The sequence below is a fragment of the Littorina saxatilis genome, linkage group LG9, assembly GCF_037325665.1.
Source record: "Littorina saxatilis isolate snail1 linkage group LG9, US_GU_Lsax_2.0, whole genome shotgun sequence".
NCBI lineage: Eukaryota > Metazoa > Mollusca > Gastropoda > Littorinimorpha > Littorinidae > Littorina > Littorina saxatilis.
The window spans coordinates 31,657,587-31,683,824 of record NC_090253.1 but is presented as its reverse complement, the minus strand read 5'-3'; the positions used below and the strand labels follow the sequence as shown (position 1 = coordinate 31,683,824).

General features: G+C 45.0%; 1 protein-coding gene across 1 annotated transcript in view; it reads right to left on the bottom strand.

The window, feature by feature from the left end:
• Nucleotides 1-26,238, bottom strand: part of LOC138975882 (acyl-CoA dehydrogenase family member 11-like) — a 55,482-nt gene that overhangs the window by 6,027 nt on the left and 23,217 nt on the right. Inside the window, exons 6-11 of the mRNA XM_070348656.1 lie at nucleotides 24,086-24,235; nucleotides 22,256-22,350; nucleotides 20,264-20,363; nucleotides 13,011-13,151; nucleotides 6,780-6,872; nucleotides 2,100-2,367 (exon numbers count right to left, since the gene is read on the bottom strand). Of these exons, the coding sequence (XP_070204757.1) occupies nucleotides 2,100-2,367; nucleotides 6,780-6,872; nucleotides 13,011-13,151; nucleotides 20,264-20,363; nucleotides 22,256-22,350; nucleotides 24,086-24,235 (847 nt within the window). The remainder of the gene's footprint in view (nucleotides 1-2,099; nucleotides 2,368-6,779; nucleotides 6,873-13,010; nucleotides 13,152-20,263; nucleotides 20,364-22,255; nucleotides 22,351-24,085; nucleotides 24,236-26,238) is intronic.

Below are 26,238 nucleotides of genomic sequence, written 5' to 3'. Positions count from 1 at the left end.
GTGTGTGTGTAAGTCCGGAAACTGTAATTTTTGACAAAAATGGTCATTACAGTGGAGTCCAGGTATAACGAACCTGGGTATAACGAATTCCCGCTTTTAACGAACTGCCATTGATTTCCCGGCAGACAGCCTTCTATTTCTTACTTGTTACTTTCCGGCCACAACGAACCTTTTGAACTCATTTGCATAACGAACCCCTCTTATAACAAACACGTTTTCATCGCCCCAGAGCCGTTTTGTCTCTAAAAGTCACAAGGCTACAACGAACTGATGTCAATAACTGTCTCCAAAGACAAAAATACACAAACACAAGTGCACATCGCGTGATGAGCGAACTCTGAGCGAACTCTGAACAAACAGCGGGAGGTGCACGGAACAGCCACCGCCGCTGTGTTTTCACTATTCCAATCAGCTGCTAAGCTATGACTGTGCTCTAAAAAGTCACAAGGCTACAATGATCTGCGTGTGAGGCGAGATCAAAGGCAGGTCCATTGTGATAGCTGGGTGGCCTTGTTTATAGACACTGTGACCTTCTTCCCAGGGGTCATTGACCCAGTTTTAGCTATGAGAGGTGGTTCCCCTTTATGAGAGAGGAAACACTTCCTGCACCCGGGTCACTCCCGGGTCAGTGACCGAGTTTAAGCTATGGGGAGTTTAATCTTTGATGTCTTGAGAGGAAACTTGGCCAGGGTAGTACATGCACCAGAACTGGTGGACACCATGAAATCGGAGATTGATCAGAATGTACATATGTACATGCTTTTACACGACTTTTTAAATTTTACTTCTAAAATTGTGACAGTAAAGTGAACATTTGAACTATGCCTCTATGGATTATATTATGAAGCTGTTGAAAACATGCAGAGATTGTACTCTCCAAGGAAAGATCGATGGGACGATCATTTGAAGGTGAGTGGGAAAACTTGTCTTAAGGCCATTTAGGGTTGAAAACTCTACAGCGAATTACTGATATAACGAACTAAAATGTATCTCCCTTGAGATTCGTTGTACCCAGACTCCACTGTATATCAATTTTTACAATAACAATCACAAACAAAGTCCAATGATCATGTCATCCTATAATAGCCAAGGGTATAAGCAAAACACATGCCAAAGATCTAAGAGATATCTCAATAAATGTGTCAAGCGCAAAGAGCATAATTGTAAAGTTATGATGTTGCGCTATCTAAATGCTCATTTATTATTATTATTATTATAAATGATTGAGCAGTGAACAGATTAGTGAACCTACCGAAGAAAGCGAAATTTTGCCCTGGCACACAGCAATGCCAAAATGCTGTTATACTGTGGCAGTGAAGGGGTTAAACAGCAAAAACAAAACAACATGCCCCAAAACAGGTGCCAGCACACACCAACACTCACACAATACATGTAACAGCTGTAAACTTGTGAAAGTATTCATTCTTATTCATTCTTTCCCATTTTACAAAGTACTTTTGGTTACCGATTTGTCCGAACTAAATTGCCTTATTTAGTGTAAGGGAAGGAACTGTGCTTGTTCTTGACAAATGGAATATCATGATTACTTCCCTTTAATCATCAGAAAGCCTGGATCATTTTTTGAATTCCCAGGATTGTTCTCTTTTTACATATAGTCAAGTTTTGACTAAATGTTTTAACATAGAGGGGGAATCGAGACGAGGGTCGTGGTGTATGCGTGTCTGTGTGTGTGTGTAGAGCGATTTAGAGTAAACTACTAGACCGATCTTTATGAAATTGTACATGAGAGTTCCTGGGAATGATATCCCCAGACGTTTTTTCCATTTTTTCGATACATGTCTTTGATCATGTCATATCCGTCTTTTTGTAAAAGTTGAGGCGGCACTGTCACACCCTCATTTTTCAATGAAATTGATTGAAAATTTGGCCAAGCAATCTTCGACAAAGGCCGGACTTTGGTATTGCATTTTAGCATGGAGGCTTACAAATTAATCAACTCATTTAACTCAGGTAAAATGTTACCTCACCCATACCCTCGGAAAAATTTGCTGAAAGTTTACCTATAAATCTTAGCAGATTTACACAGCAAAAGACAAGAAAATAACCACAACAACAAACTTTACAGTAAACAAACCTACCTATGGCAACTCGTGCAATGCTGAAAGCAAAATCCCTGGCGGCAATTTCAAGCTGCGACTGGTTCTTGGCAGCAAATCCCAGAATGCTTTCAGCCCCTCTCCTGACCTTGCTGGCAGCCTCATCAAGGTCAGCATGGCCCGCAGCGGATTCCAGACGACTGTTGACATCATCATTGAAAGCTCGAAGGACGCTGCCCTGGGACTTGACAAGGGCGCGCAGAACGTCCAGGGACAGAATGTTGGTTGTGCCTTCCCAGATTGTCAACACCTGCATTTAAACCTTGGCAATGTATCATTTTCCTGTGAAAAGATTCCAAACACATTCTGCGAAATATCATTAGGATTTGGGCAGAGTTATGTCTTATGATCAGACTTCTTGTTTTGCACAAATTTGAGACCAATAAACGAAAGTTTTCCCACTACACCTCACATTTCCATGATTTGTTTTTGTATTTGTGCAAGAATTGCTACTTTGAGGTTGCAAACCACTATACACGAGGCACAGAAAGTTAATTGGCATGAAGAAACACTGACAAAAACCAGCGGGACAACACTACAGTGGAATTTAACCCATTTTTAAGACCCCCTTTTTAACTCTTACCAGTTCACTCCCTTGACCATCCGAAGATAGCTTCGGATGACTGACACTACGGAAATTCACATTTACTTTATTCTAAGGACAAGCCCTCTTAAGCACTCAAAATAACAACACAAACAGTTTATTGATTAAATTATCGTTGCATGTTGACAGAATTTTAAAACGATCAATACTTTGCTTACTATGACCATGGTTTTCCTGATATATATTTTGGTACGCCTGTGATCTGTTCGCTATTGTTGCAAACTATCGTGATTGACAGTCAGGAAGCTTCGCAAGCTGATATTACAGCACAGCTAGTTCATTTGAGCCTGAAGTTGATTGGCTGTACTCAGATGATGATCATGTTTCTAGTTCTGAGCAAATAGTGGCACTGAAGACTTGAGCAACAAAGAAAATTGGCAGCAAATACCCACTGCTTCGAGACAGCAAGTGTTCCCGTTTCTATTTTTAGCTTGGAAGCACTCGCTCCCAATTCCTTTCACTCCAGCAGTAATCCAAGGCTTTGAGTGTATTATAATTAACAGAGCATTGCAACAGTTTCTTTTTTAATCATAGCGATAAAATATGTTTATTTCATCATGGTTTAAGATGTCATTTTCATTAAATCGGTGGTTGTCACAGTCGAGCATGGTTTGTTTACATCATGATGGCGGCTTTCGTGGAATCACTGTGTCACAGTCTGTGCTTGACTCTAGGTGCACACGATCCAGTGGTACCGAGTATCGAAACAAATTATACTGTAAGCATTCAGCATTTCTGTCTTAACTTTATAAAGAATTTGTCAGAACATAAACACTCATTTTGTGTTTGCTCTGTGCTCTTTTCAGATCGAGTAGCTGTGTGAACTTAGATCTAGGGCCAACCGCTGAAGTACTCAATTTATAAGCAGTATAACTGTTAGATCAGCTTTAGATCTAAACTGTAACAAATGAGACTTCAGTCTGGTGGTGAATGCATCTGTATCGCTCAACTGGAAAAAGTTCAAACTTGTACTGGCTTGACACCAACATCGTTATCAGCAGATCGTTGTGTTATAGCAGGGTTAATTACTGAAAATCGAAATTTTCAGTAAGAAATTTTTATTTGATTAATATACATGTACTTACCCAACTCACATATATGCATTGACAACGATCTCACATGCTAGGGGTCGAATACACACTCAGACCTGCCCTTTTAAGGGAGCTATAACCAACTAAAAAGATGTTACTTGCTGCTGCTTACGGCCTTGGTTACCGATCATGCCCATCGTGCTCACGTGTGTGCCAGTTTCCTACAAGGTTGTTCGCTACATGAATCGAGCGAGGTGAGATCAAGTTAACTCGGTTCTTTTCGCACCACTTTGACCACGCTGACCAATGAGAGGCGTTAACAGATGAGATGGAAGCCCTGTGAGCCTTTTGTACCAGGTCGAGCGTACGGTTGGATGCGCCTGAGCGATGTAGGGCCGACCTTACAACCTCCATCCGTGAAGGAGGAGGTACTGGGGGGCGTCGTGTGGGATTCCTGCCCTGGGTTGGACCAGGTCTCCTTTCACAAGGTTTAGAGGTATGGGGGGGCCTTGGGCCAGACGCAGGAGGTCTGGGTACCAGGGCTGCGCTGGCCACATGGGAGCAACCAGAAGAAGAGCAGGCGGCTTTCCTCAGTACTAGCTGTTGAGTAGAGGAAAGGGAGGGAATGCATAGGCGTGAAGACCCGTCCACAGGATCTCCAGAGCGTTGATTTGCCATGCCTCTGGATCCTGGAAAGAAGGACACGAAGATGGGAAGCCTCTTTGAATATCTGGTTGCAAAGAGGTCTATCATGGGCTTCTCTGCCTGGACCCACAGACGCTGAAGCGCTTTGTGCGTTATTGTCCATTCTGTGTGCAGGACTTGTGAGGACCGGCTCAGGGAGTCTGCCAGAGTATTGAGTCTGCCGGGCAGATACTTTGCTGAGATGGTGACCTGGTGAAGCTGACACCACGTCAGAATCTCGCATGCCCTGTCTGACAAGGAGGGGGAGCGTGCTCCTCCCTGCTTGTTGATATAGGCAGCCACAGTCGCGTTGTCCGTGTGAAGTAGAATGTGCTTACCTCTGACTAGTTTGAGGAAGACTTCCAGGCTGAGTGCAACTGCCTCCAGTTCTAGGCGGTTGATATTCCATAGAAGCTGGGGCTGCGTCCAAAGCCCTGAGACTGTGATTGTCCATGTGTGCTCCCCAGCCGGACAAAGATGCGTCTGTAAAAAGATGTAAGTCTGGTGGGGGCAGCGCTATAGGGACTTCTTGTAAAAGAGGAATGTTAGCATGTACCAATCCTGTGTGATGGGGTCCCATAGGGACTTGAGGGCTGCCTGAAAAGGCCTCTTGTGGACCCTCCCTAGCGGTACAAGCGTGGCCACAGACTCCATTTGTCTGAGTATGGATGCTAGAACCCCCACAATCTGAGAGAATCGACAGTAGACTGTTAAAAGAAGTTGGCCTGTGAAAGTAGCAGGTCTATTCTGTTAAAAATGGCGTGCGCATCAAGCTTAGCCGAAAGTTTCATTTGTTTCGAGTTGATTTTGGCCATTGCGGAAAACAGTGTGGCCACGTCATTCTCAGAAGAGTCATCACAGAATTGGAAAGGATCCAGTGAAGCAGTTAATGCTCTGGTGAGTGAATGAAGAAGAGTCTCTGACAGAGATAACAACTCCAGCAAAGCACGACCGATTTCCTCCAAGGAGCAGAGAGAAGAGACGTCAAAAGAAACCTCTGCATTCTGGTTGAACGGCTTGGGGAGTAGGGTGACAAGTTCTGGAGGGATCGGAAGTGTCGTCCTTGGCAGATAAAAGGTGTTGATCATGTTGCGTGACGTCTTAGAAAGCGTCAGCTTCTTCTGCACTAACAGTGTGAAGAGGGCGGCCTGTACGTCTGAAGCTAGCCAAGGGCTGGCTGACGAAGGCGCCTGGCCGTGTGCGTGAAGAAGTGGAAAAGCTTTTGGCTGAAGGTCGCTACATGAAGGTGCGGGCCTAGCCTGTAGCTGTGCCATATGGTAGGCGACTGACGGAGACTCTTGGAAGGTTTCAGAGTCTGGCCGTCCATAGAGATCACCCTTCCGGAAAATATCTAGACAATACCTCTGCCGCTGCTTCCATGGCTTGCCCAAAGCCAGCGGGAAGAAAGAAGTGGTTATCATGCTTCCTCCGCATAGGAGTCTGTGTCCCCTAGCGCGGAGGAGGTGTCCTGCCAAAGGTCAGAGCTCGGCGGGGGAGCTGATGGTAGACAATAGCTGAGCCCCTGTGAATGAACAATGTGACCTGAAGCAGCTTCCAGCGAAGTCGCTGAAAGCGAACCTGCATCCCCTCCTTGGTGCGTTGGTGGTAGCCCAGTTTCACCCCCATCCTGCCGCGTGGGCGGAAGGGGGTGGGTAGCTGTAGCAGCCTCCGTCCGAAAGTGAGGGGGTATGTGACGTAGCCTGGAAAGGATGCACGTACGCCCCTTGCTGCATAGGCAGTCGCTCAGCTTCACCCCTATCCGGCCGCGTGGGCGAAAGGGGTGGGTAGCTGTAGCAGCCCCCTGCCGAAAAGGCGGGAATGAGGGGGTATGTGACGTAGCCTAGAAAGACCGCCCGTACCCCCCCCCCCCCCACCCCTGCTGCATAGGCGAGAAAGAAAATCCAGGAGGGTCGAAACCCGTGAACCGGTTTGGCTCAGGCCATAACCCCTCCCCTAGTGGGTGAGACGTGGTGGTGTCAGTAAACTGGTTACCTCCCTTAAAAGGGCAGGTCTGAGTGTGTTTTCGACCCCTAGCATGTGAGATCGTTGTCAATGCATATATGCAAGAACATTTCAAGAGCTTCGATCAATTCGATATACAACAAGTGATAATTACCTGAAGAAATGAAAATAAAACTTAAGATTTTTTGGTCATCCCCTTATTTAATTGTTTTCAGCATGAAATACAATGAACTGGTAAGAGTTAAGACCCGGATCTTTCAGATGTTCTGTTCATAATATCTGTAAATTTACCCCCATTTTTTATTAAGACTCCATCTTTTTAAAAATCTGACTTTTTAAAAATTTGTTTGGGGGATGTACAAAACAATAAGTCAATCCTACCTGAGCATCTCTCAAAATGGACGGCAAGCCAGTGTCCTCAATGTAGCCCTGTCCTCCAAAACACTCCAGTCCCTCTGATGCAAGGGCAATCGCCTGTTCAAAATACCACAGTAAAATACTTATAACAGAAAATTATTCCTGCTGTTTATATCTGCAATGATACTTATAACTTGTATGGACGCTCAGAGCATTTTGTGCACGTGAAATCAATCTAGCTAAAATTTATCTTACAGTAGAAGACGTACATGCACTTAACATCAGTTCCCTAAGCCGGCTGATTCTCAACACTGAAATAATAAAAAACGCTCGCGCTGGACCCGAGTACTCTTCAGACTGGCTCGCTCCCCCAGTATGAACGTTTTTGTCTTGTGCACGTTTAAGACCAAGTGATTGATCTGTGTGAATTACAGGCATTCCCTTTGCTATATAAATACATTGCATGCGAGCCGAGGATGTGCGTGGTGACTGGCCTTTCTCTTTTATTTGATCACAGTGAAAATGCACCCACACATACACACACATACACACTCTCTCTCCCTCACTCCCTCTCCCTCTCTCTCTCTTTCTTACACACACACACACACACACAAACACACACACACACACACACACACACACACACACACACACACACACACACACACACACACACATACACATACGAGTACACACACACACTCACACACACACACAGTGACACACACACACTCACACACACACACACACTCACACACTCACACACACACACACAAACACACACACACACACACACACACACACACACACACACACACACACACACACACACACAAACAGTAACACTAACACATGTGCACAAAATGAACACACACACACACCGCGCGAGAGAAAAAGACGTCAAAGACTTTTGACCGTGACGTAATCTTTTTATGACGCTATATTTCTCGTCAATGTGTGACGAGTTCGGCTGTTCTATCAGACTGCCTGGCTGGCTGTGGCTCCGCGAATTCCTCCCACCGCCAAGTCGGTTTTTTTGTGGTTTATTTCGCATTTAGGTCCCAGGTAACATTATGAAGTTTTAATACGATCAATCGGACCTATTATCAAGTTAGTGTATCAACTTTTGAACGAACTGCGCCCAGTAGTTTCCCAGCAATAAGCTGTTAAGTCCAGACAGACAGACAGACAGACAGACAGACAGACACACAATTAAAGTCTGCTGTTAGTTTCCCAACATAGACATTTAAGCCTCAATCTTAAATGTTGTTATGTCGGGCGAACGACGTACTCCTGTATGCTGAATTGGTTTTATTCCTATTCAGCAGGCTACTGTGTCAGCATTTTGGGTTATTCTCAAACAGCTTGGTCGGGAGACAAAACACCCTGGATGTTAGACCAGCACCGAAATTGTGGCGCAATTTCTAGCTCCAGTTTTCTTCAATTTGTCTAGCTATACTAGTCACCTTGGTTTTGCTCGACCTACAACAGTAGCATAGCAGTTTCAATTTAAAAGCAATTCACTTTTTACATCGATTCGACGAGGAGAACGAAGTTTTGGTAGTGTCTGACGAGTCACATCGGAGTCGAGGGAAAGACAAAGGAAAACCGCGGAACCGGCGGCCACGACACCGTGACCTACTTTTTGCTGGGGTGTGGTGAGTGTTCACGGTAGGCAATACTTTTGACTGACACTTCTTCATGGGGAATCCTATCTCTAGGATACCACAACTTTCTCAGCAGTCGCCTTGTAGCTCGTGTATTTTGTAGCAAAATTCGGTCAGCATATTGGAAAGGGGTGATACATGCCGGGAGCTGATCGTCTTACGCACACTGTCGAAGTGACCGAGTCAGCAGCCACTCATAATAGTCGCAGAAAAGGGGGGAAGTTGGTGCTAGTAAAGGCCGGGGGGCATGTTGTAATTTGCCTGGTCACGTTTACAGGGATAGGAGATTGACAGCGCAGTCAATTTTGGTACAGCACGACAATTTGGAAAACATGACGGTTTCGTTTTTCATGGATGTAAGGGTAAATTAAAGGAAGGGAGGTAACTACCGGATAACAGAGTACTCTTCATAGGGGGTCACAAGTTACCTCCCATGTAGTGCTGTACTGTTTTCAATGGGAACTAAGGAATTCGAGGACAGAACTTGACAGTGATTACTAATAATGAAGGAATAGCAATCACAATAAGTTTGAAAAGTTTAATATCAAACGCAGACATGTTTTTAATTGTCGAATTTAGGGGGGACAAGTTCTACTAAAAAATACTTGGGCAAGAACCTTAAATAATTGGGGCCTAAAGCTGTGGTCACATCAGGCTGTACCTTGCCGCCACAGAAACGGCAGAAGGAAGAACAACACTGGGTTCTAACACGGTAATTCAACTAGTTATAGTCTGAGTGTTACAGATGTGTGGGAGAGGACGACCTCAACGCCGGGGGGCTGGCAGGCGACCAGCCAGCCTGAGGTCACGCAGCCCAGTGCAGCAGCAACCAGGGCCGAGTGGGCATGGGCAGCCAGGACCGAGCCAGCGAGACGGGGACCATGGGCAGCCGGGACCGAGCCAGCGAGACGGTGGCCATGGGCAGCCTGGCCCGAGCCAGCGAGACTGGTGGGATGATGGGCGAGAGACCAGACAGGATGCGACAACATCGTCGGATGCCCGCACTTCAGCGCCCACGAGCGGAACCGATCCAAGTATACGGGAATTACGTGAGAGGCTGAGATTTTTGGAAGACGCTTTCGAGAAAGGGGCGGGAGGACACAGGGGTCATAGAATGGACCACCTCTCTATAACAGTGGCACATGATGTCAGAAGAAAGATTGTGGAGGGGAAATCCATCGACCTGGCAATTCTCCTTGCCAAATCCTTTATGGACAGGCAAGAGGACAGGCAGACAGTGGCCTATGTCTTGGACGACCAGGGGCGCCTGGTCCCAAAGGAAGAAAAGAGGGGAAAAGGAGAAATGTCCTTGGCGCAGTGGACCAGTGCGTTCCACATTTACATGTCGGTATACCTGGTGGTCCACCCTGAATGTTTGCAGGACATGCTGGCTTATGCGGAATTAATCAGAGGCGCGGCCCGGGATTTCCCGGGCAATGGCTGGTTGCTCTATGACCAGCAATTCCGCACAGTAAAGGAAGCAGACCCAACGCGCCCGTGGGGAAACATCGACAACCAGCTGTGGTTGCAGCTGTTCTGTAAGCCACCAAGTGTGACCTCATCCCTTGTTAGGTCACCTCCAGCTCAGTCGGCCCAAGGGGGGGACAGTGCCAAAAGAGGTGGGGGCGCGTGCCATTATTTCAACAGAAAAAGGGGATGCACTCGCGACAACTGCTCATACAGACACGCCTGTTCAAGCTGTGGTAGCTCCTCCCATGGAGAAGTCAGTTGTCGCAAGAAAGGGGAGGCTACCAACACATCATCAGATAGGTTCAGTGATACATTTGAAGACAGTAGGTAGTCATCGCCAGGTGTGCCCAGTTCGGTGCATGAGAGCCTACATAAGTGCGAGACCAGCCGGACCAGGTCTTCTGTTTAAGCATTTCAGTGGCGCTCCTTTAACAAGGTACCAATTTCAGGCAGTTTTGAAAAAGGGTGCGGCCACCCTGGGCTGGCAGGTAAACCGATTTTCTTCTCCTTCGTTCCGTATTGGAGCTGCAACTACAGCTGTCATAAGCGGTAGGACAATGGAAGAGATAAAGATATTGGGAAGGTGGAAATCACAAGCCGTACGGGTATACATAAGGGAATAACTTAGGGAACCCAGTGACACAAGATGGCGGATTTTCACAGGTTTCGTAAATTGGGCAAGTTGTTAAAATCAATTCGCAACAATAACAAGTGTTCATCTGAAGGGGGGGGGGGGGGGGGGGGAGGGGGTAAGTTAGGCGTATAATAGAATAACTTTTCATTTTAAGTTAATCTAGCAGTTGCTGTAACATAAGCAACGACAGCCGGTGCCTCGCCGCAGATGGTGTACACCTCAGCGAGTGGGGCAACACACTCTTTGTTGCGAACTTAGAGAGACAGCTCATAGGTATAATTAGGGCGGGCAGATGTGGGGTAAATTGCTAGCAATTTGTTGGCATAAGATAGACATGGCCACAGGCGAAAGTAATTCTGCTTGGAAGCACACACTATTCAGTAACTTTAACGATATCTGCAGGATCCTCCCAGGATTGAGCCCTTACAAAAGGCCATGTTGTTGTGGCCTGGTTCAGTGGAGGAGGGTCCTGTGGCTGCACCATTACCGACCTGTATCCATTGCTAGTCTTTCTCACCCTGTGAGAGCCAGGGGTTGGCGTGCTAAACAGAGTGATTTGGTTGGTGGACTCCACCAGATTACTTCTGCAAGTATAGTACGTAATGGGCAAAACAGAGCTGAGACGTCAGCCAGGGGCCTGCTGATTCGCTGGTACAGATGAGGGCAATTGGATACAGAGAAGCGGAGGGGGTGCATTTCTAAATTTTGTGTTTAAAAAAGTGGATAATTGCTGCCTGTGGTTATGTCTATCTCCCCACTCTGCGCCCGATTATGCCAAAAAGTATTAACCTGATTGAACAACAATATGTTTGTTTTGAACGTATGTAATTGTGGCTGAGGAATAGTGATTCAGAACAGCTAAATGTTTGGGTGTACATGGATAGACATTTTTACCCTGGTCAGGTTGTTTTTTTACTTAAAGAGGAATGTACAGCAGCAAGCTTGTTGCAAGTGGAATTTTGAACCCCAGTCAGGGGAGTTTGTGGACGTGTGGATACACATGTGTATATACCAGCTCAATAAATGTTGGAAATGTTACTATCAGGGTGAAGTTTTAGATGGTGCGGTATGAGGATGGAAGTTGTGTGTATATGTGTAAAAATGTGAGAGTGGTGTCGCGACATAATAAGCTGTTAAGTGGAGAAAGACAGACAGACAGACAGACAGACAGACACACAATTAAAGTCTGCTGAGCCCTTGTACTAGCGTACTCGGGGATAAATGGTATAACATCTTCAAGCTGAAATAGTCCAAACTTCTAACTGCATTTAAAAATACGCCCTGTAAATCTCTGCCAACAATGAGCTAACACACAAAGAAAATAAAGAAGTGTATGTGGATGGCATCTGACATTGCTGTTCTATGTACACAGTACACAAAGGTGTGGAAGAGGAGAATAAACGTAAGTTAACTAAATAGCACCTGGTATTATAACCAAGTGTGTGTGTGTGTGTGTCTCTGTGTGTATGTGTCTCTGTGTGTGTGTGTGCTTAGTTTTTCACGTATGTGTTTTTTGACTGCGTGAGTGCGTATGTTTGTGATAATGTATTATTGTGCAATTTGTTTTATGTAGTGCGTGTGTGTGCCCGTGCATGCGTTTGTGATGTTTTATAGAGCCGTGTGTTATTCATTGATATGTGTGTGATTGCATGTTAAATAATGTTGTGTTGTCGTAGTATTTTGATTGTACAGCGCTTTGAGCAGGGTTAAACCCTGGATACATGCGCTATAGAAATATTATGCATTATTATTATTATCATGTGTATGTGTCACGGCTGTCCAGACCATGACATTTAGTCAGTCAAAGGGGGCGGAGCCAAAAGGCTCTCTTGGTTGACACAGTGACGGTGACTTGATCCGTTTTAATCCGTCCTGAGTGCCCCAGTCAGGCAAGGCACAGTTCAGTAACAACAGTGTTGAGTTTTGTTTTTCTCTAAATATACTTTTCAACATAAAACATACTAAGGTAGTAATGCTGATGGGGTCTATGTCAACCAAAAGAGTGGGATTCCCTGTAGGTGGAGTTCCTGTAGGGGGATTCCCTGTATACAGGGAATCCCACAGGGTGGAGTTTTTCAATAAAACTTGCAAACCATACTCGAATTTCTAAGAAATATCAAAAAAGATAGAAAAACATCAAATTCTACCGATGTCGCTAAGCATCACGTGACTTTCAGCGATATCAGCAAAACGCTATAGGAACTACACCCTGTGGTATTCCCTGTATACAGGGAATCCACCTACAGGAAATCCACCTACAGGGCATCCCACTCTTTTGGTCGACATAGACCCCATCAGCGGTAGTAATAGGAAGGTTTCCGCCAGTTATCTCTTTGAGGTTTTGGGTGCTTACAGAGTACCGTGCCCCTTGCGAGGGCATCAAACATCGAGGTCACAAGCAGGGTCAAGGGGAAGGTCGGCTGGGTGGACAGGAGACCGTCTGTGACAGTGAGAGAGAGAGTGAGAAAGACAGAATTAAGTCACCTGTTTGCCTGTGTAGAGTTTCATGACAGGCACTAGCAGCCTCATCAGCTGTGTTTCTGTCTCCGTGGCGATGCCGGTCTCTTCCCTCCCCAAGAGACGCGCCACTTCCAGGACCAGCAAAGTGGCTCCGCGGGCTTCAACCTGCAGGGAGAGAGAACAACATCAACCCTCTTGGTTTAAACAACATTTTATTTAAAAAACATATGATAATACAACAACATGCTTACAAAGGAGCACAACAAGTTATGATAGATAAGTGCTCACATAATCATACCTGTTATTTCATGGCGGGATATGATTAACAAAAAATCATCCCTTTTCAACCTGTAATCCTCTGGCATATCACACCAGATCCAACCTACACTCTAAATATAAAATTTCAAAAATAAATTTTGATTTAATTAATATACTTACCAACTCACATAGAAAGCATTAACTTCAGTTAAAGTGCTAGGACACTGAACTACGCTTCACCCCAAAGGGGAAGCAACCCCCTAAAAAAGAACGGCCTTGACCTATAACCCAAGCTATACAAGAGTCGAGGTCATACCGTCACGTGACCTATCACGCGTGACTCGACCGCCGCCATGTTGAAACCTCACTCCCACTGAAATGATCCGTTCATTTTTAGGGAAACCCTAAGCAATAACTTCGTTTTGTGATAAGACATGGAAGCACTCTTACATGGCAACATGGGGAAATAACTCTGAAACAAAAACCGTATGCCATATAAGGCATGGTCCTTAGACTACCGGTGTACTGCGCCTGCGCAGGATGTATACCGGTGAAACTCATCCCGTATTAAAACATATACCCCTTTAAAAAATTTGCGGGGCAGGCTGGGAGGGAATTCAATATGTGAGTTGGTAAGTATATTAATTAAATCAAAATTTATTTTTGAAATTTTATATTAAATTACATATTCTTACGCAACTCACATAGAAAGCAGATTGCTAATTTAGGTGGTGGGCAAATGAACTCACAGTTAACATCTTGCAAGTATCTGGCCTGTAGCTACAATAGCTGGCAAACCGAAATTTCTGTTCTGCCGAGCACCAGATACGTCCCCAGGAAAACATAAAAAGACATCTTCTGCAGAAGATGTCTAGTAGATGTGTGCTAAAATAGCGGGTACTTAAAATACCCCGCCGATAGAAACTCATGACTACGTCCTTGAACGTTCAATGAGCCGCATTCATGACTTATGTAAGTCTCTCAGACTTGAGAACAGGTAAAGAAGAGGCCTACACTCTGACCTCTTGAGCCCGTGCTGCCTGAAAAGGGAGGACTGACTGCCCCCCCCCCCCCCTTTTTTCCTTGCCACCACTGTAGGCATGCCTAATCAATGTGGCAGTCCATTTAGCTAAGGTTGACTTCACTAAATCATTGCCTCTAGAAGAGGCTAATTTTGTCAAGGATTAAACAATCCGAACTCAAAAACTCCAAAACTAGGAGCAAGTCCCAAGTCGGGACTGGAGATTTGCTTTCAGCTAACCAAAGGGAGGTTCCCTTTAAACACGCTGGCTACAAAGAACCCAAGTGAAAATATTTTGCGACCTAGCTGTGTCAGTGCAACTGAAATCACATAAAGTCTTAATTCAGAGACGTGAGAGAAAAATCGGAAAGCCAGGATAGGTGGTTCGCCACCCGCATTGAACGGAGAGAAGTGGAGTTCTTTCCGTTAATATACGCCATAGTTCCAAGCCAGTCAAAGTGACACAAAACGAAGACACTGAACCCCTATGGAATCTCTAGACCAAATCCAGAGTTGGGGCAGAAGCCCCTGAGCGTCTCAATGATTCCCGTACAGTAGACACCCGTGTGGCTCGAGTGTAAAAAACGGCGCCCTCTTGCCAGCCTAAAGGACTAGCAACCAAGATTGAATGGGCCCATAATGTGCGACCAACAGGCCGCTCAAAGTAAAATCGAGAGTATTATCCAGGAACAGGGAGACGAACATTTAGCAGAAGGTGAAAGTACCGAGAGGCAAAACTTCTATTAGCGGCTTCTCCAAATTCACCAGAAGGAGTAGAAGCGCGTAGTGAGATAGAGTCCAATCCGAGTGGACATTCTTGGCCGACTGACTAGAGTCTGCCAATACATAGAGCCTCTCAGAAAGGTACTTCACTGCTAATAAAATCTCGTGGTGGTAAAAACCACATCAAAACCTTGCATGCTCGCTGTGGCAGTGATAAGGAGCGAGATGCCACCCCCTGCTTATTGAGATAAAAGACCACTGTGGTGTTGTCTGATTGAATCAACACATGTTCTCCCCTGACAAGGGGAAAGAAATCCACAAGAGACAGAACTGCTTCGCTGGTGGAGAGAGAACCAACGGGAACGCCCTGCATGAGCAGTGGTGTGAGAATCCAAAGATTGGTTGTGTCTGTGAACCAGTCAAGAAAAGACACTAACATGTTCCAGCTCTTCATTTGATTGCTTAGAAAACGAAACCAGAGCCCTGAAGATCTGAATTAAATAAAAAGCAGCCACTTCCGATCTATTTTGTATATCCAAAGGTGGAAGTAAACATAGGCACGATCTATATAAGTGACCCAACAGGAAGGGCCCCAGTGCCTCCCTCAAAGTAGGAGTTCTAATCGCCCCTCCAGCCGCTGTGGGAAAACACAGAGGCAGAGAGAAGAGTGGAGCCGAACGCTAAGACTCCAGTTGACAAGTGCCAAGAGTATGCATGAAAGCGTGCTATTGTTTGCCCACTGAACCCTACCGCTAAATCGCCTCGAGGAGATAAAGTGGTGGGTATTTGGCAACGTGCCATGCCAACAAGAAGATAAAAAACCAAAGCTGAGAACGGCCAGCTTAGCGCTTTTCTCTGATAAGAGAAGCCGAGGCCTGCCGTGGGCTTTTCCTTTTGCTGTGAGATTCTCTCTGTTAGAGAAGAGTCCGCGTGCAAAGAAGAGGATTCGCAAAGAAAACCCTCGAGCAAGGAAGAGATTTAAGTCTCACCGACAGAACAATACTGTCGGCCGAGGCCTTTTCCCAGACGAACAGCAAAGCCAAACCCTTTGTATATGTGTCCCGGCAGAACACAAAGGCATCCCGTGAGTACGAAACCGCACAAGGGAAAGAACGAATCAAAGTCTTGTACCAAGACGCGGATAATAGAAAGAAGAGCGGCCACAATCTTCCACAGCCAGGAGATCATTGTTCTTGAAAACAGACAGTTTCTCCTTGCTATGAACATTAAGATGTATGATCGACAAGTCCGGTGCAACCGGAAGCGGTTCCGTAGTACGAAGAAAAGAATAAACTAAGTTCTTAGGCTTGGTGTAACCTAGGCCTACGGATATCGCTCAGCGAGTGAAGCGTTACTTGCGCGGGTGACGCAAGCGAAAGTAACGCCGCATCGCTGCCCACAAAGGAAGTGGTGGAAAAGGAGAATCATATGAGAAAACTTCCCCAAGTTCAAATTCTAGAGCCAGACAAGAAAGCGTCCCTGCGTGTGTAAACCGCATGTGCGTACAACCGTGCCACGACTGACATTTGTTCGGCTGAAACCTTAGCCAAAGAGGCCAGGAGTATGGGGACGTCTTTCACGCTAGCGTCGTTTCGAAATTCGAAAGGATCCAACGACACCGCGATCGACCGCGAAAGAGATCGAAGAAGTGTCTCTGAAAGAGACGCAAGTTCCAACGAGTATCTTCCCGTCTCATCCAAACCAAGTAATGCGCCTTCAGAGTAAGCACAAGTTTTGTCCAAACGATAGACATCCTCTCTGAGATTAGCCGACTCCGGAGTGACCGGAAGCGGTGCACTCGGCAAAGCGTAAGTCTCAATAAGACTGTGATGACGACGGGAGAGAGCAAACCTGCGTGAATGAAACGAAGTGCTCGACTTCCGTAACTGGTCTGAGGCAAGCCATGGCTGAGCAGCATCAGTAGCCTGACCGTGTGCAGCCAGTAAAGGCACAGTATCCACAGGCAAGCTATTCTCAGAACCCGAAGTTCTAGCCAGCACCCTGGAAAGTTCGTAAGCAACAGAAGGAGACTCGCTAAAACGATATCCCTGAACTTCCGTTAAAGCAGGGCGGAAATCACCCACCACTGGTGGTGGTGCCGCAGAGCTTGTCGTAGCTGTCACCCCTTCAGCGAAGTACTTGGCAGACACCTGAGCTGCAGTAACCATAGCTGGTTTAAGTCTGAGTGACAACTTGACATCAACTTCCTCCTCAGAAACTGAGTGAGAATCGTCGAACTCCGAATCTGCTAAGGCTGGACCGTGAAAGTCACTGTGACTAGCTGCGTCACTAAAACGATCCACCACAGGCGAGGCTGATTGCAAAACGGAAGAACCGTGCAAAGCCTGCCCGAAAGCAGCTTCCTGCCCAGAGGGAGGAAGTTGAGACTTGTATACATTCACCGGAGACATGCCAGTCTGCCCGTGAGTACATCTGTCTCGTTGTCCGGTGTCGACCCCCCGTGAGTTCCGCCTCTTAAAAAGAGCGATAGCCTCCGGGAGAGTCGAACTTTCACTCCCCAGCCTCGGCGGGGGAGCTACTAGTTCCGGCCCAACTTGTTGTCCGGTGTTGACCCCCCGTGAGTTCCGCCTCTTAAAAAGAGCGATAGCCTCCGGGAAAGTCAAACTTTCACCCCCCAGCCGCGGCGGGGGGGCTACTAGTTCCGGCCCAACTTGAACACTTTCACCAGAGAACCTGGCTACCGGTGAACTTGACTAACCTGTAGAGCGTGAAAGCTCCTCGTATGAAGTAAACACACTCCTCTGCGTGCGCGTCAGCCGAAGTGACTGTGCATGAAGGCGGAACCTCGATGCGTGACAACAAGCCGCGTCGCCCACTCCCGCCGGGAGCGAGCGCAAACTCGACGAATGGCAACATGTTATACATTTGGGTCGAAAACATCTCAAAAAAGGGAAGAAAAACCATCCTTAACACAAGTATTCTTTCCCACTGCGTTTGCCTTGGCTGAAGTAACCTAAATTTAACCTGCTTCAGCACCGGCATGATTGGACTCATAGGGTCCGAAATTTAACAGACATTCTTTCTTTCTTCTTTATATAGTGTTTAAAGCCATATGTAACTCGATGACTATACACGCTAATTGCTTTACCCATAGCTGGAGACATGCTAAATTAAGTTCCCTGCAAGATATTGTGGTCTAGGACCTCTTAAATGTTGAGATATTAGAATTTTATTTTGATCTAGATCGTCCTATTTATCTAGATTTGCCAACAGAGGTAGCGTTGACGCAAGGGAAATACCTCCGCGTCTTTGTTGACATCCTCACTTTTTCAGAGGCTAGAACAAGCTGTAATACATGTATATGGTCCGCGCATGGCGACATATCGTCATTACATGGTCTTATGGTGCGTTTGACATCGATTATAGACAAACTACACTTTGTAAACACGGGAGCGCGTACATATGCCTTTAACGCCGTTTTCAACCATTCAAGGCTATTTAACAGACGTAGTAGTAAGAGAAGCTGGGTCAAGAACAGAACTGGTAGTGCCTTTGCCTTTCTCTTTATGCGAAACTTAATAGGAGAAACCTCAACAGCTACTGACTAGTCTGTGGTTTCTATTTCTCCTTGTCAGCCATTGCTGACAAAAAACCAGTCTGAGTTATGATATTGATAAACAACAACCAGACCGAACAACGGAGAAAGAAACAACCGCAAGCAAAAGCAAACAATTAGAACGAGCTCACCCAAACTTGTGCATGAGAAGCAGGGACCTGTAGACGGGGTGAAACACTGTCCAGAAGACAGTAGGCTAAAAGCCTGCAGCGTAGTGTAAAAAACGTCCGAACTACTTGGTGACTGAAGTGGGAGTGAGGTTTCAACATGGCGGCGGTCGAGTCACGCGTGATAGGTCACGTGACGGTATGACCTCGACTCTTGTATAGCTTGGGTTATAGGTCAAGGCCGTTCTTTTTTAGGGGGTTGCTTCCCCTTTGGGGTGAAGCGTAGTTCAGTGTCCTAGCACTTTAACTGAAGTTAATGCTTTCTATGTGAGTTGCGTAAGAATATGTAATTTAATGCTTTTTACATTTAGTCAAGTTTTGACTAAATGTTTTAACGTAGAGGGGGGAATCGAGACGAAGGTCGTGGTGTATGTGTGTGTGTCTGTCTGTCTGTCTGTGTGTGTGTGTGTAGAGCGATTCAGAGTAAACCACTGGACCGATCTTTATGAAATTTGACATGAGAGGTCCTGGGTATGATATCCCCATACGTTTTTTTCATTTTTTTGATAAATGTCTTTGATGACGTCATATCCGGCTTTTCGTGAAAGTTGAGGCGGCACTGTCACGCTCTCATTTTTCAACCAAATTGGTTGAAATTTTGGTCAAGTAATCTTCGATGAAGCCCGGACTTCAGTATTGCATTTCAGCTTGGTGGCTTAAAAATTAATTAATGACTTTGGTCATTAAAAATCTGAAAATTGTAAAAAAAATATTTGTTTTATAAAACGATCCAAATTTACGTTCATCTTATTCTCCATCATTTTCTGATTCCAAAAACATATAAATATGTTATATTTGGATTAAAAACAAGCTCTGAAAATTAAAAATATAAAAATTATGATCAAAATTAAATTTTCGAAACCAATTTAAAAACACTTTTATCTTATTCCTTGTCGGTTCCTGATTCTAAAAACATATAGATATGATATGTTTGGATTAAAAACACGCTCAGAAAGTTAAAACGAAGAGAGGTACAGAAAAGCGTGCTATCCTTCTCAGCGCAACTACTACCCCGCTCTTCTTGTCAATTTCACTGCCTTTGCCATGAGCGGTGGACTGACGATGCTACGAGTATACTGTCTTGCTGAAAAATTGCATAGCGTTCAGTTTCATTCTGTGAGTTCGACAGCTACTTGACTAAATGTTGTATTTTCGCCTTATGCGACTTGTTAACATAATTACTGTGATCTGCCTGTGAGGCCTCCATCAACCTCCTGAGTGAACATAAATGCCATCTGCTGAAAGTCTGAGCTGATCTCTGTGCATGTATGCTGCTGAGAAGGAAAGTGATTAAATACCCAAGCAAAATACCCCATATGATTCATGTCAGAGTTTGGTGGGTCAGGGAAATATGTAAATATCCAGCATGCACCTATTTTAGATCAAGAGTATGGCTGTCCTTAATAATGGAGTAGAAGCTGGTTATACAGTCCAACCTGTCAATAACGACCTCCCAAGGCCATGAATGCAGAAGAAGAAGAAGAAGCGTACACATTCACAAGGAAAAAGAAAAAGAAGAGAGTGACCATACCTCCATGCGTGCTAGAGTCTGCACGTGCACGGGGTAGTCTGTCAGGACGGAACCAAAAGCCTGGCGCCGAGTGCTGTAGTCCCTGGCAAGGTTCACCATTCTGGAAAGAATATGTAAACCTGTGAAAGTATTCAAAGTTATTCATTCTTTCCCATTTGACAAAGTACTTTTTGGCTTACTGATTTGTCTATGTAATGTAAGGGAAGGAACTGGGCTTGTTCTTGACAAATGGAATGTCAGGATTACTTCCCTTTAATTATCAGGAAGTCTGGAATCAATGTTTTTGAATTCTCATGAATGTTGTGTCTTAGTAAATTTAGAAAGGAATTGTAGCAATAACAGATTATTTGAAGCATGTGAATTTTATTTGTTTATTTTAATGATTTTTTAGGCTTAGCTGTTTTATGTTTAAGCAGCACTTTTTGGTTTCATAAGTACTTTTTCATTGGCAACTGATAATTGATTCTCCTGAAGTACCAGACATTTTCATCAGGGAGCCAGATTTTCATGCTCGTGATTTCCAAATATTTTAATCCTAACTCAGGTGAGCAGTTTTTATATTGTGTTGATTTGTTTCTTATAGTCTGTGTGCTTTGTTTCCCAAGTTAATTTCATGCAGGGTTCTGTAGTTTTGAAGGATTATTTGGATTTGATATCACATAAGATAATCATAGAATGCAAAGAACCATGTGGTCATGAATAATGGAGAAAATTATGTATTGAAAGAAACTGAAGTGACATGATGAAATAGGTATTGTATTATGAACATGTAGTTGTAAAAGATGTATTTTATTAAGAATTAGATGATAATATAGTTTTTGTATTTGTTTTAGTATTTTAGTTGATAGTATTTGTTTTTCCCGCCTTTTTGAGTTATGCATCCTGCCACATGGCTTGAGGAGTTGCTGTGTGTTCACTGTTGAATTGTATGGAAATGAATATGTGATTTAAGCGTTTGATTATTATGTGGTTGACAGAAATGGAACATAGTCTTTCTTTTTGATGGAAAGGGAATTACCATGCAAGTTGTATTCACGGTAAGCATGTGCATTATTTGGTATGCAGCAGGCTTACTGGTATATATAAGTTTCTTGGAATGGTCCTAGGTCATTTTGAGAAGAGTTTAAGGCATTGAGTGTCTTAGTTTTTCTATGAAGCTTTTAGCTTGTCACTGGTGGATGTAGTAAAGTTTTGATTTGGTCTTGATTGTACTTGGCCTAGAATTCATCAAAGCATAACTTCTTGTCCATGTTCAAAGGAATTTGTAATCACAGGCACCAGAGGTGGTGATCTGCTTCTTCTTGTCGTTCGCCTTCACAGTCCAGCTCTGTGTATGAAGCTGGTGGTCTTTTGTAGAGTTTTTACGGGACCGTGCAGCTTCTCTTGGAGGGTCGTCGGCCTGGGCCAAGTCTCTGTCCTCAAGGGCTTCAGGTTCTTGCAGTCCTGTAGTACGTGGACTGTGTCTTGTTCTGCTTCTCCACAGGGGCACATGGGGGAGGGCACAGTTCACTATTTTTTGTGCGGGTGTTGTTGCAGTCTGTTATGCCCTGTTCTCATGCAGAAGATTGTTATCTGGTCAGGCCTTGACAGGCCTTGAGTGTCGGGATTGACCTTGCTGCTGATGGTATTGGCTGCGTGGATCAGTGCTTTAACCTCTGCCCTGTAGTTGGTACAGTGGAGACCAGTTGGTATAGCCTCTGCTTGCCACTCTCCACTGGGGTGTTGGATGTAGACACCAGATCCTCCTCTCTTGATGGCGAGTATGGCGGACCCCCTTACTAGATGAGGAACGAAAAGAAGTGTGGCCGTCACCAACTCCCTTGCAGACCAAACTATATGGCAAGTCGACAGGAGTTGGAGAAAACGACAACATTTATCACCAGTGCTGGACTGATCGTGTAACCTCTGCGAACGCCAAGAAGAAGAAGAGGACTTGCTAAAAAGTCTCAAAAGTCTGACTAGACAAATACAAAATGAGCAAGAACAAGTTACCTGCGCATGGATGAGGAAGCAGAGACGGAGTTGTGAAGACGGGTCAAGGTCAACATATTGGAGATCCCTGCCACTCCGCGACCTTCATCTGACACCTGTAATTGTAAGAGTGATCAATACTGTTATTTCTCCTCAGACTAAAATTATACATTTCTAAAATCCCAGACTTGACGGAGAAACTTCAATTTTCATGTAGCCTAATAGACCAATTCTGAAAAGAAGTGGATCTGTCTGGCTTGTGAAAGAGTGAATACCCTTACTGTAACATGGACAACCAAACTTTCTTTCTTTCTTTATTTGGTGTTTAACGTCGTTTTCAACCGTTCAAGGTTATATCGCGACGGAGGGAAGGGGGAGATGGGATAGAGCCACTTGTTAATTGTTTCTTGTTCACAAAAGCACTAATCAAAAAATTGCTCCAGGGGCTTGCAACGTAGTACAATATATTACCTTACTGGGAGAATGCAAGTTTCCAGTACAAAGGACTTAACATTTCTTACATACTGCTTGACTAAAATCTTTACAAAAATTGACTATATTCTATACAAGAGACACTTAACAAGGGTAAAAGGAGAAACAGAATCCGTTAGTCGCCTCTTACGACATGCTGGGGAGCATCAGCTAAATTCTTCCCCCTAACCCGCGGGGGGTGGACAACGAAACGTCCAACGCTTTTCTATAACATGAGAAAAATGAAATGGGATATTGTTTGTATAATACAAGAATCGTATATAACTGAGGATGACATTGAATGCTGGGAGAAAGAATGGGGTGGGAAGATGTTTGTATCGACTGGAACTAAGCACAGCATACTTTTAAAGAAGAACTTTTCATACAATGTTGTATGCGTTGTTCAGCTTGAACGATTTTTTAGGAATTATGGTTCAGATAGAAGAAAGCAAGTTTTATTTTGGTGAACGTGTATGCCATGAGTCGGCCAAAAAACAAAACTTTTTTGATTTTTTAAAACAGCGTGTGAGCGAGAACGGCTGTGAATGCAAGATTGTCGGTGGTGTTAATTGTGTGATGAATAATGAACTAGACATCATTAGTGAAGATAAACATTATGTTAAAGATGTTACTTGTTTGAATAATATGATGATTGAATGTGAGATAAATGATGTATGGCGGCGAACTCGATCATGCAGATGAAAAGTGAGTATACATGGAGCAGAAAACCTCCTCTCGCCGCCAGGAGACTGGATTATATTTTTGTAAATGATGTTGTGTATGATAATGTTTTTGATTGTCAGATATACTCTATTTCTCAAAGTGATCACAGAATGGTTGGTATGAAATACCACATCACACACATCACATCACACACATCACATCACACACATCACACACATCACACACATCACATCACACACATCACATGACACACATCACATGACACACATCACACCACACACATCACATGACACACATCACACCACACACATCACATCACACACATCACACACATCACATCACACACATCACTTCACACACATCACATCACACACATCACATCACACACATCGCACACATCACACACATCACACACATCACATCACACCACACACATCACTTCACACACATCACACACATCACATCACACACATCACATCACACACATCACACACATCAAGTGTGGTCCACACATAGTGGAACCAGCCTCTCAAGACCTAAACAAATCTGAGAAAATCAGTCTTAAAAAGGAGGGAGTCTTATAATAGGGGTAAATTTACAAAGGCTATAAACAGAAAGTCTGAGAAAACAGGGTCTTAAAAGAGAGGGAGTGTTAAGAGGGGGGTTCCACTGTATCAGTGTATGGCGAAGACATACCCTGACAGCGTGAGCCCCATCTAGCAGCAGCTCAGCGGTAGGCAGCTGTCGCGTGCCCAGCTTGTTCTTCAGCTTGTGGATCTGGATGTTATTCAGCTTGCCCTTCCCGTCCTTCAGCTCCAGGTAGAATAGTGACAGCCCTTTGGTGCCCTGCGCATACATCACCAGAGATGTTGTTCAATGAACAAAGCACAGCTTATAGCCCATTTACAGGAGAGAGCTATCGTTTCAACTCGTGTGCAGTATGCGGGGACATAACAAAATTGTGTGTGTATGACAACAAAGTTATACTCTAAACACATACAATCAAGGTCCTCAAAGAAAAAGTTTTGCGTTTTAGTGTGGGCAGGGATTTAGTGAGGGAGGGTCCGAGGTATTCAACTGCCGAAGGAAGCTAGGTTTGACACCAGCCAATCAGACTTCAAGTTAGATTTCTGCACAATGACACCATCCAACCAAGCTTTGCGTTACATACGTTCAGGATAGATTCAGACGCTACATTCGGTAAGAACCTCGACATTATTGATTTAATTTTCCGTTTCTGCTGTTTGCAGACCTGTTTACCCTAAACCCGAGGCAAGAGTACTTTCCCAAAAAGTTGAGTGTATTTTTCAAAAAGTTGGTGTACTTTGCAAGCAAAGCCATATGGGCTAGGGAAAATGTACGCGTGGGTGCAAACGTGTTTGTGTAAGAATAGCATGTCTTGTGAACACCTTCAGAATTTAATTCCTTCCAATACAACAGGAATAAAACAATTGTAGAATTTGTATTTACCTGTCAGTTTATAGCATTATAACCAGTGTCTTCCAAACAGATTGATAATGAAAAGATGAAGTTCGTGCAATAACATCTGTGGTTGACAGTGGCAAGTTAATTTTTACAATCATCTCAGAAAACATTGCTTCAGCGCGGACTACAGCCTTTTATTCTGGCAGGATTTGCTTTGCGGGAATGAACTTCATAATTTCAGCGGATTTCTTTGCAGCAACCTTGTCCAGGTGAGTTTTCGAACTGCAGTGTCGTTCGATGTCAGATCACAGGCGGAAGGTATCGTCCACTCACAGGAGCTTGTATCAAATCGCCGGTCGATCATTATTTACACTACTACTACTATACTGTTCAAAAAAAGAAACGCATAGCTTGTAATATTTGGTTAATTTAGTTATATGGCTACAAGGATATCCACCAAACTGCAGAAAATGTTTATCTGGTCGTCGACCTTTCGTCCATTGCCACAAGTGAGCTCTGCACGTGACGCATGCGTTATCAGTGGCTACAATGTCAAAATTGCTCATTTGGCATGACCACTCGTCATGCTTCAGTGTAATCTCGTGAAACTCGGGGAATATTGAGCTCTCACCATGTCTTCCAAAACCCATAAAAGCGGATTGTTCGCCACAAAGAAATCAGACGACAATTCAGCGACGAAAGATGGCCCGATTGAGCAGAGAAGACCGCCAAATTGCATTGGGTCGTTTACAAGCAGGCCAAAGTCAAAGTGCAATCGCCAGGCACTTCCACGTGTCCCAGAGCACCATCAGTAGACTGTGGGTCAGGTTTCAAGCCACTGACTCCGTTGCTGACTTGCCACGAGCGGGAAGACCAAGGGCGACAACTGCTGCTCACGACCGCTTCATACGGCTCCGCCACCTCCGGAATCGTTTCCTGTCGGCCTCATCTTCTGTCCAGGCTCTCCCCGGGCCACACCGATTATCGGACCAGACCGTGCGGAACCGCCTGCATGAAGCTGGTTTGAGAGCTCGCAGACCTCACAGAGGAGCTGTCCTCACCCGCCGCCATCGCCAGAACCGAGTGCAGTGGGGCAACCAGCACCTTCGCTGGACCGTCCGGAATCACTGGAGACACGTGTGGTTCAGCGACGAGTCCTACTTCCTGCTCCAGCGACATGATGGTCGGAGGAGGGTCTACCGGAGAGTAAACGAACGTTACGCGCCCAACTGTGTGGATGAGGCACCCGTTCATGGTGGTGGAGGCGTCATGGTGTGGGGGGCGATCAATACCGCTGGAAGGAGCACCCTGGTGCACGTCCAAGGGCGCATAACTGCCCAGCGATACGTGGAGGAAATTCTGCGCCCACACGCCCTTCCTCTTCTGGCTGACCAGGATGCCATATTCCAGCAGGACAACGCTCG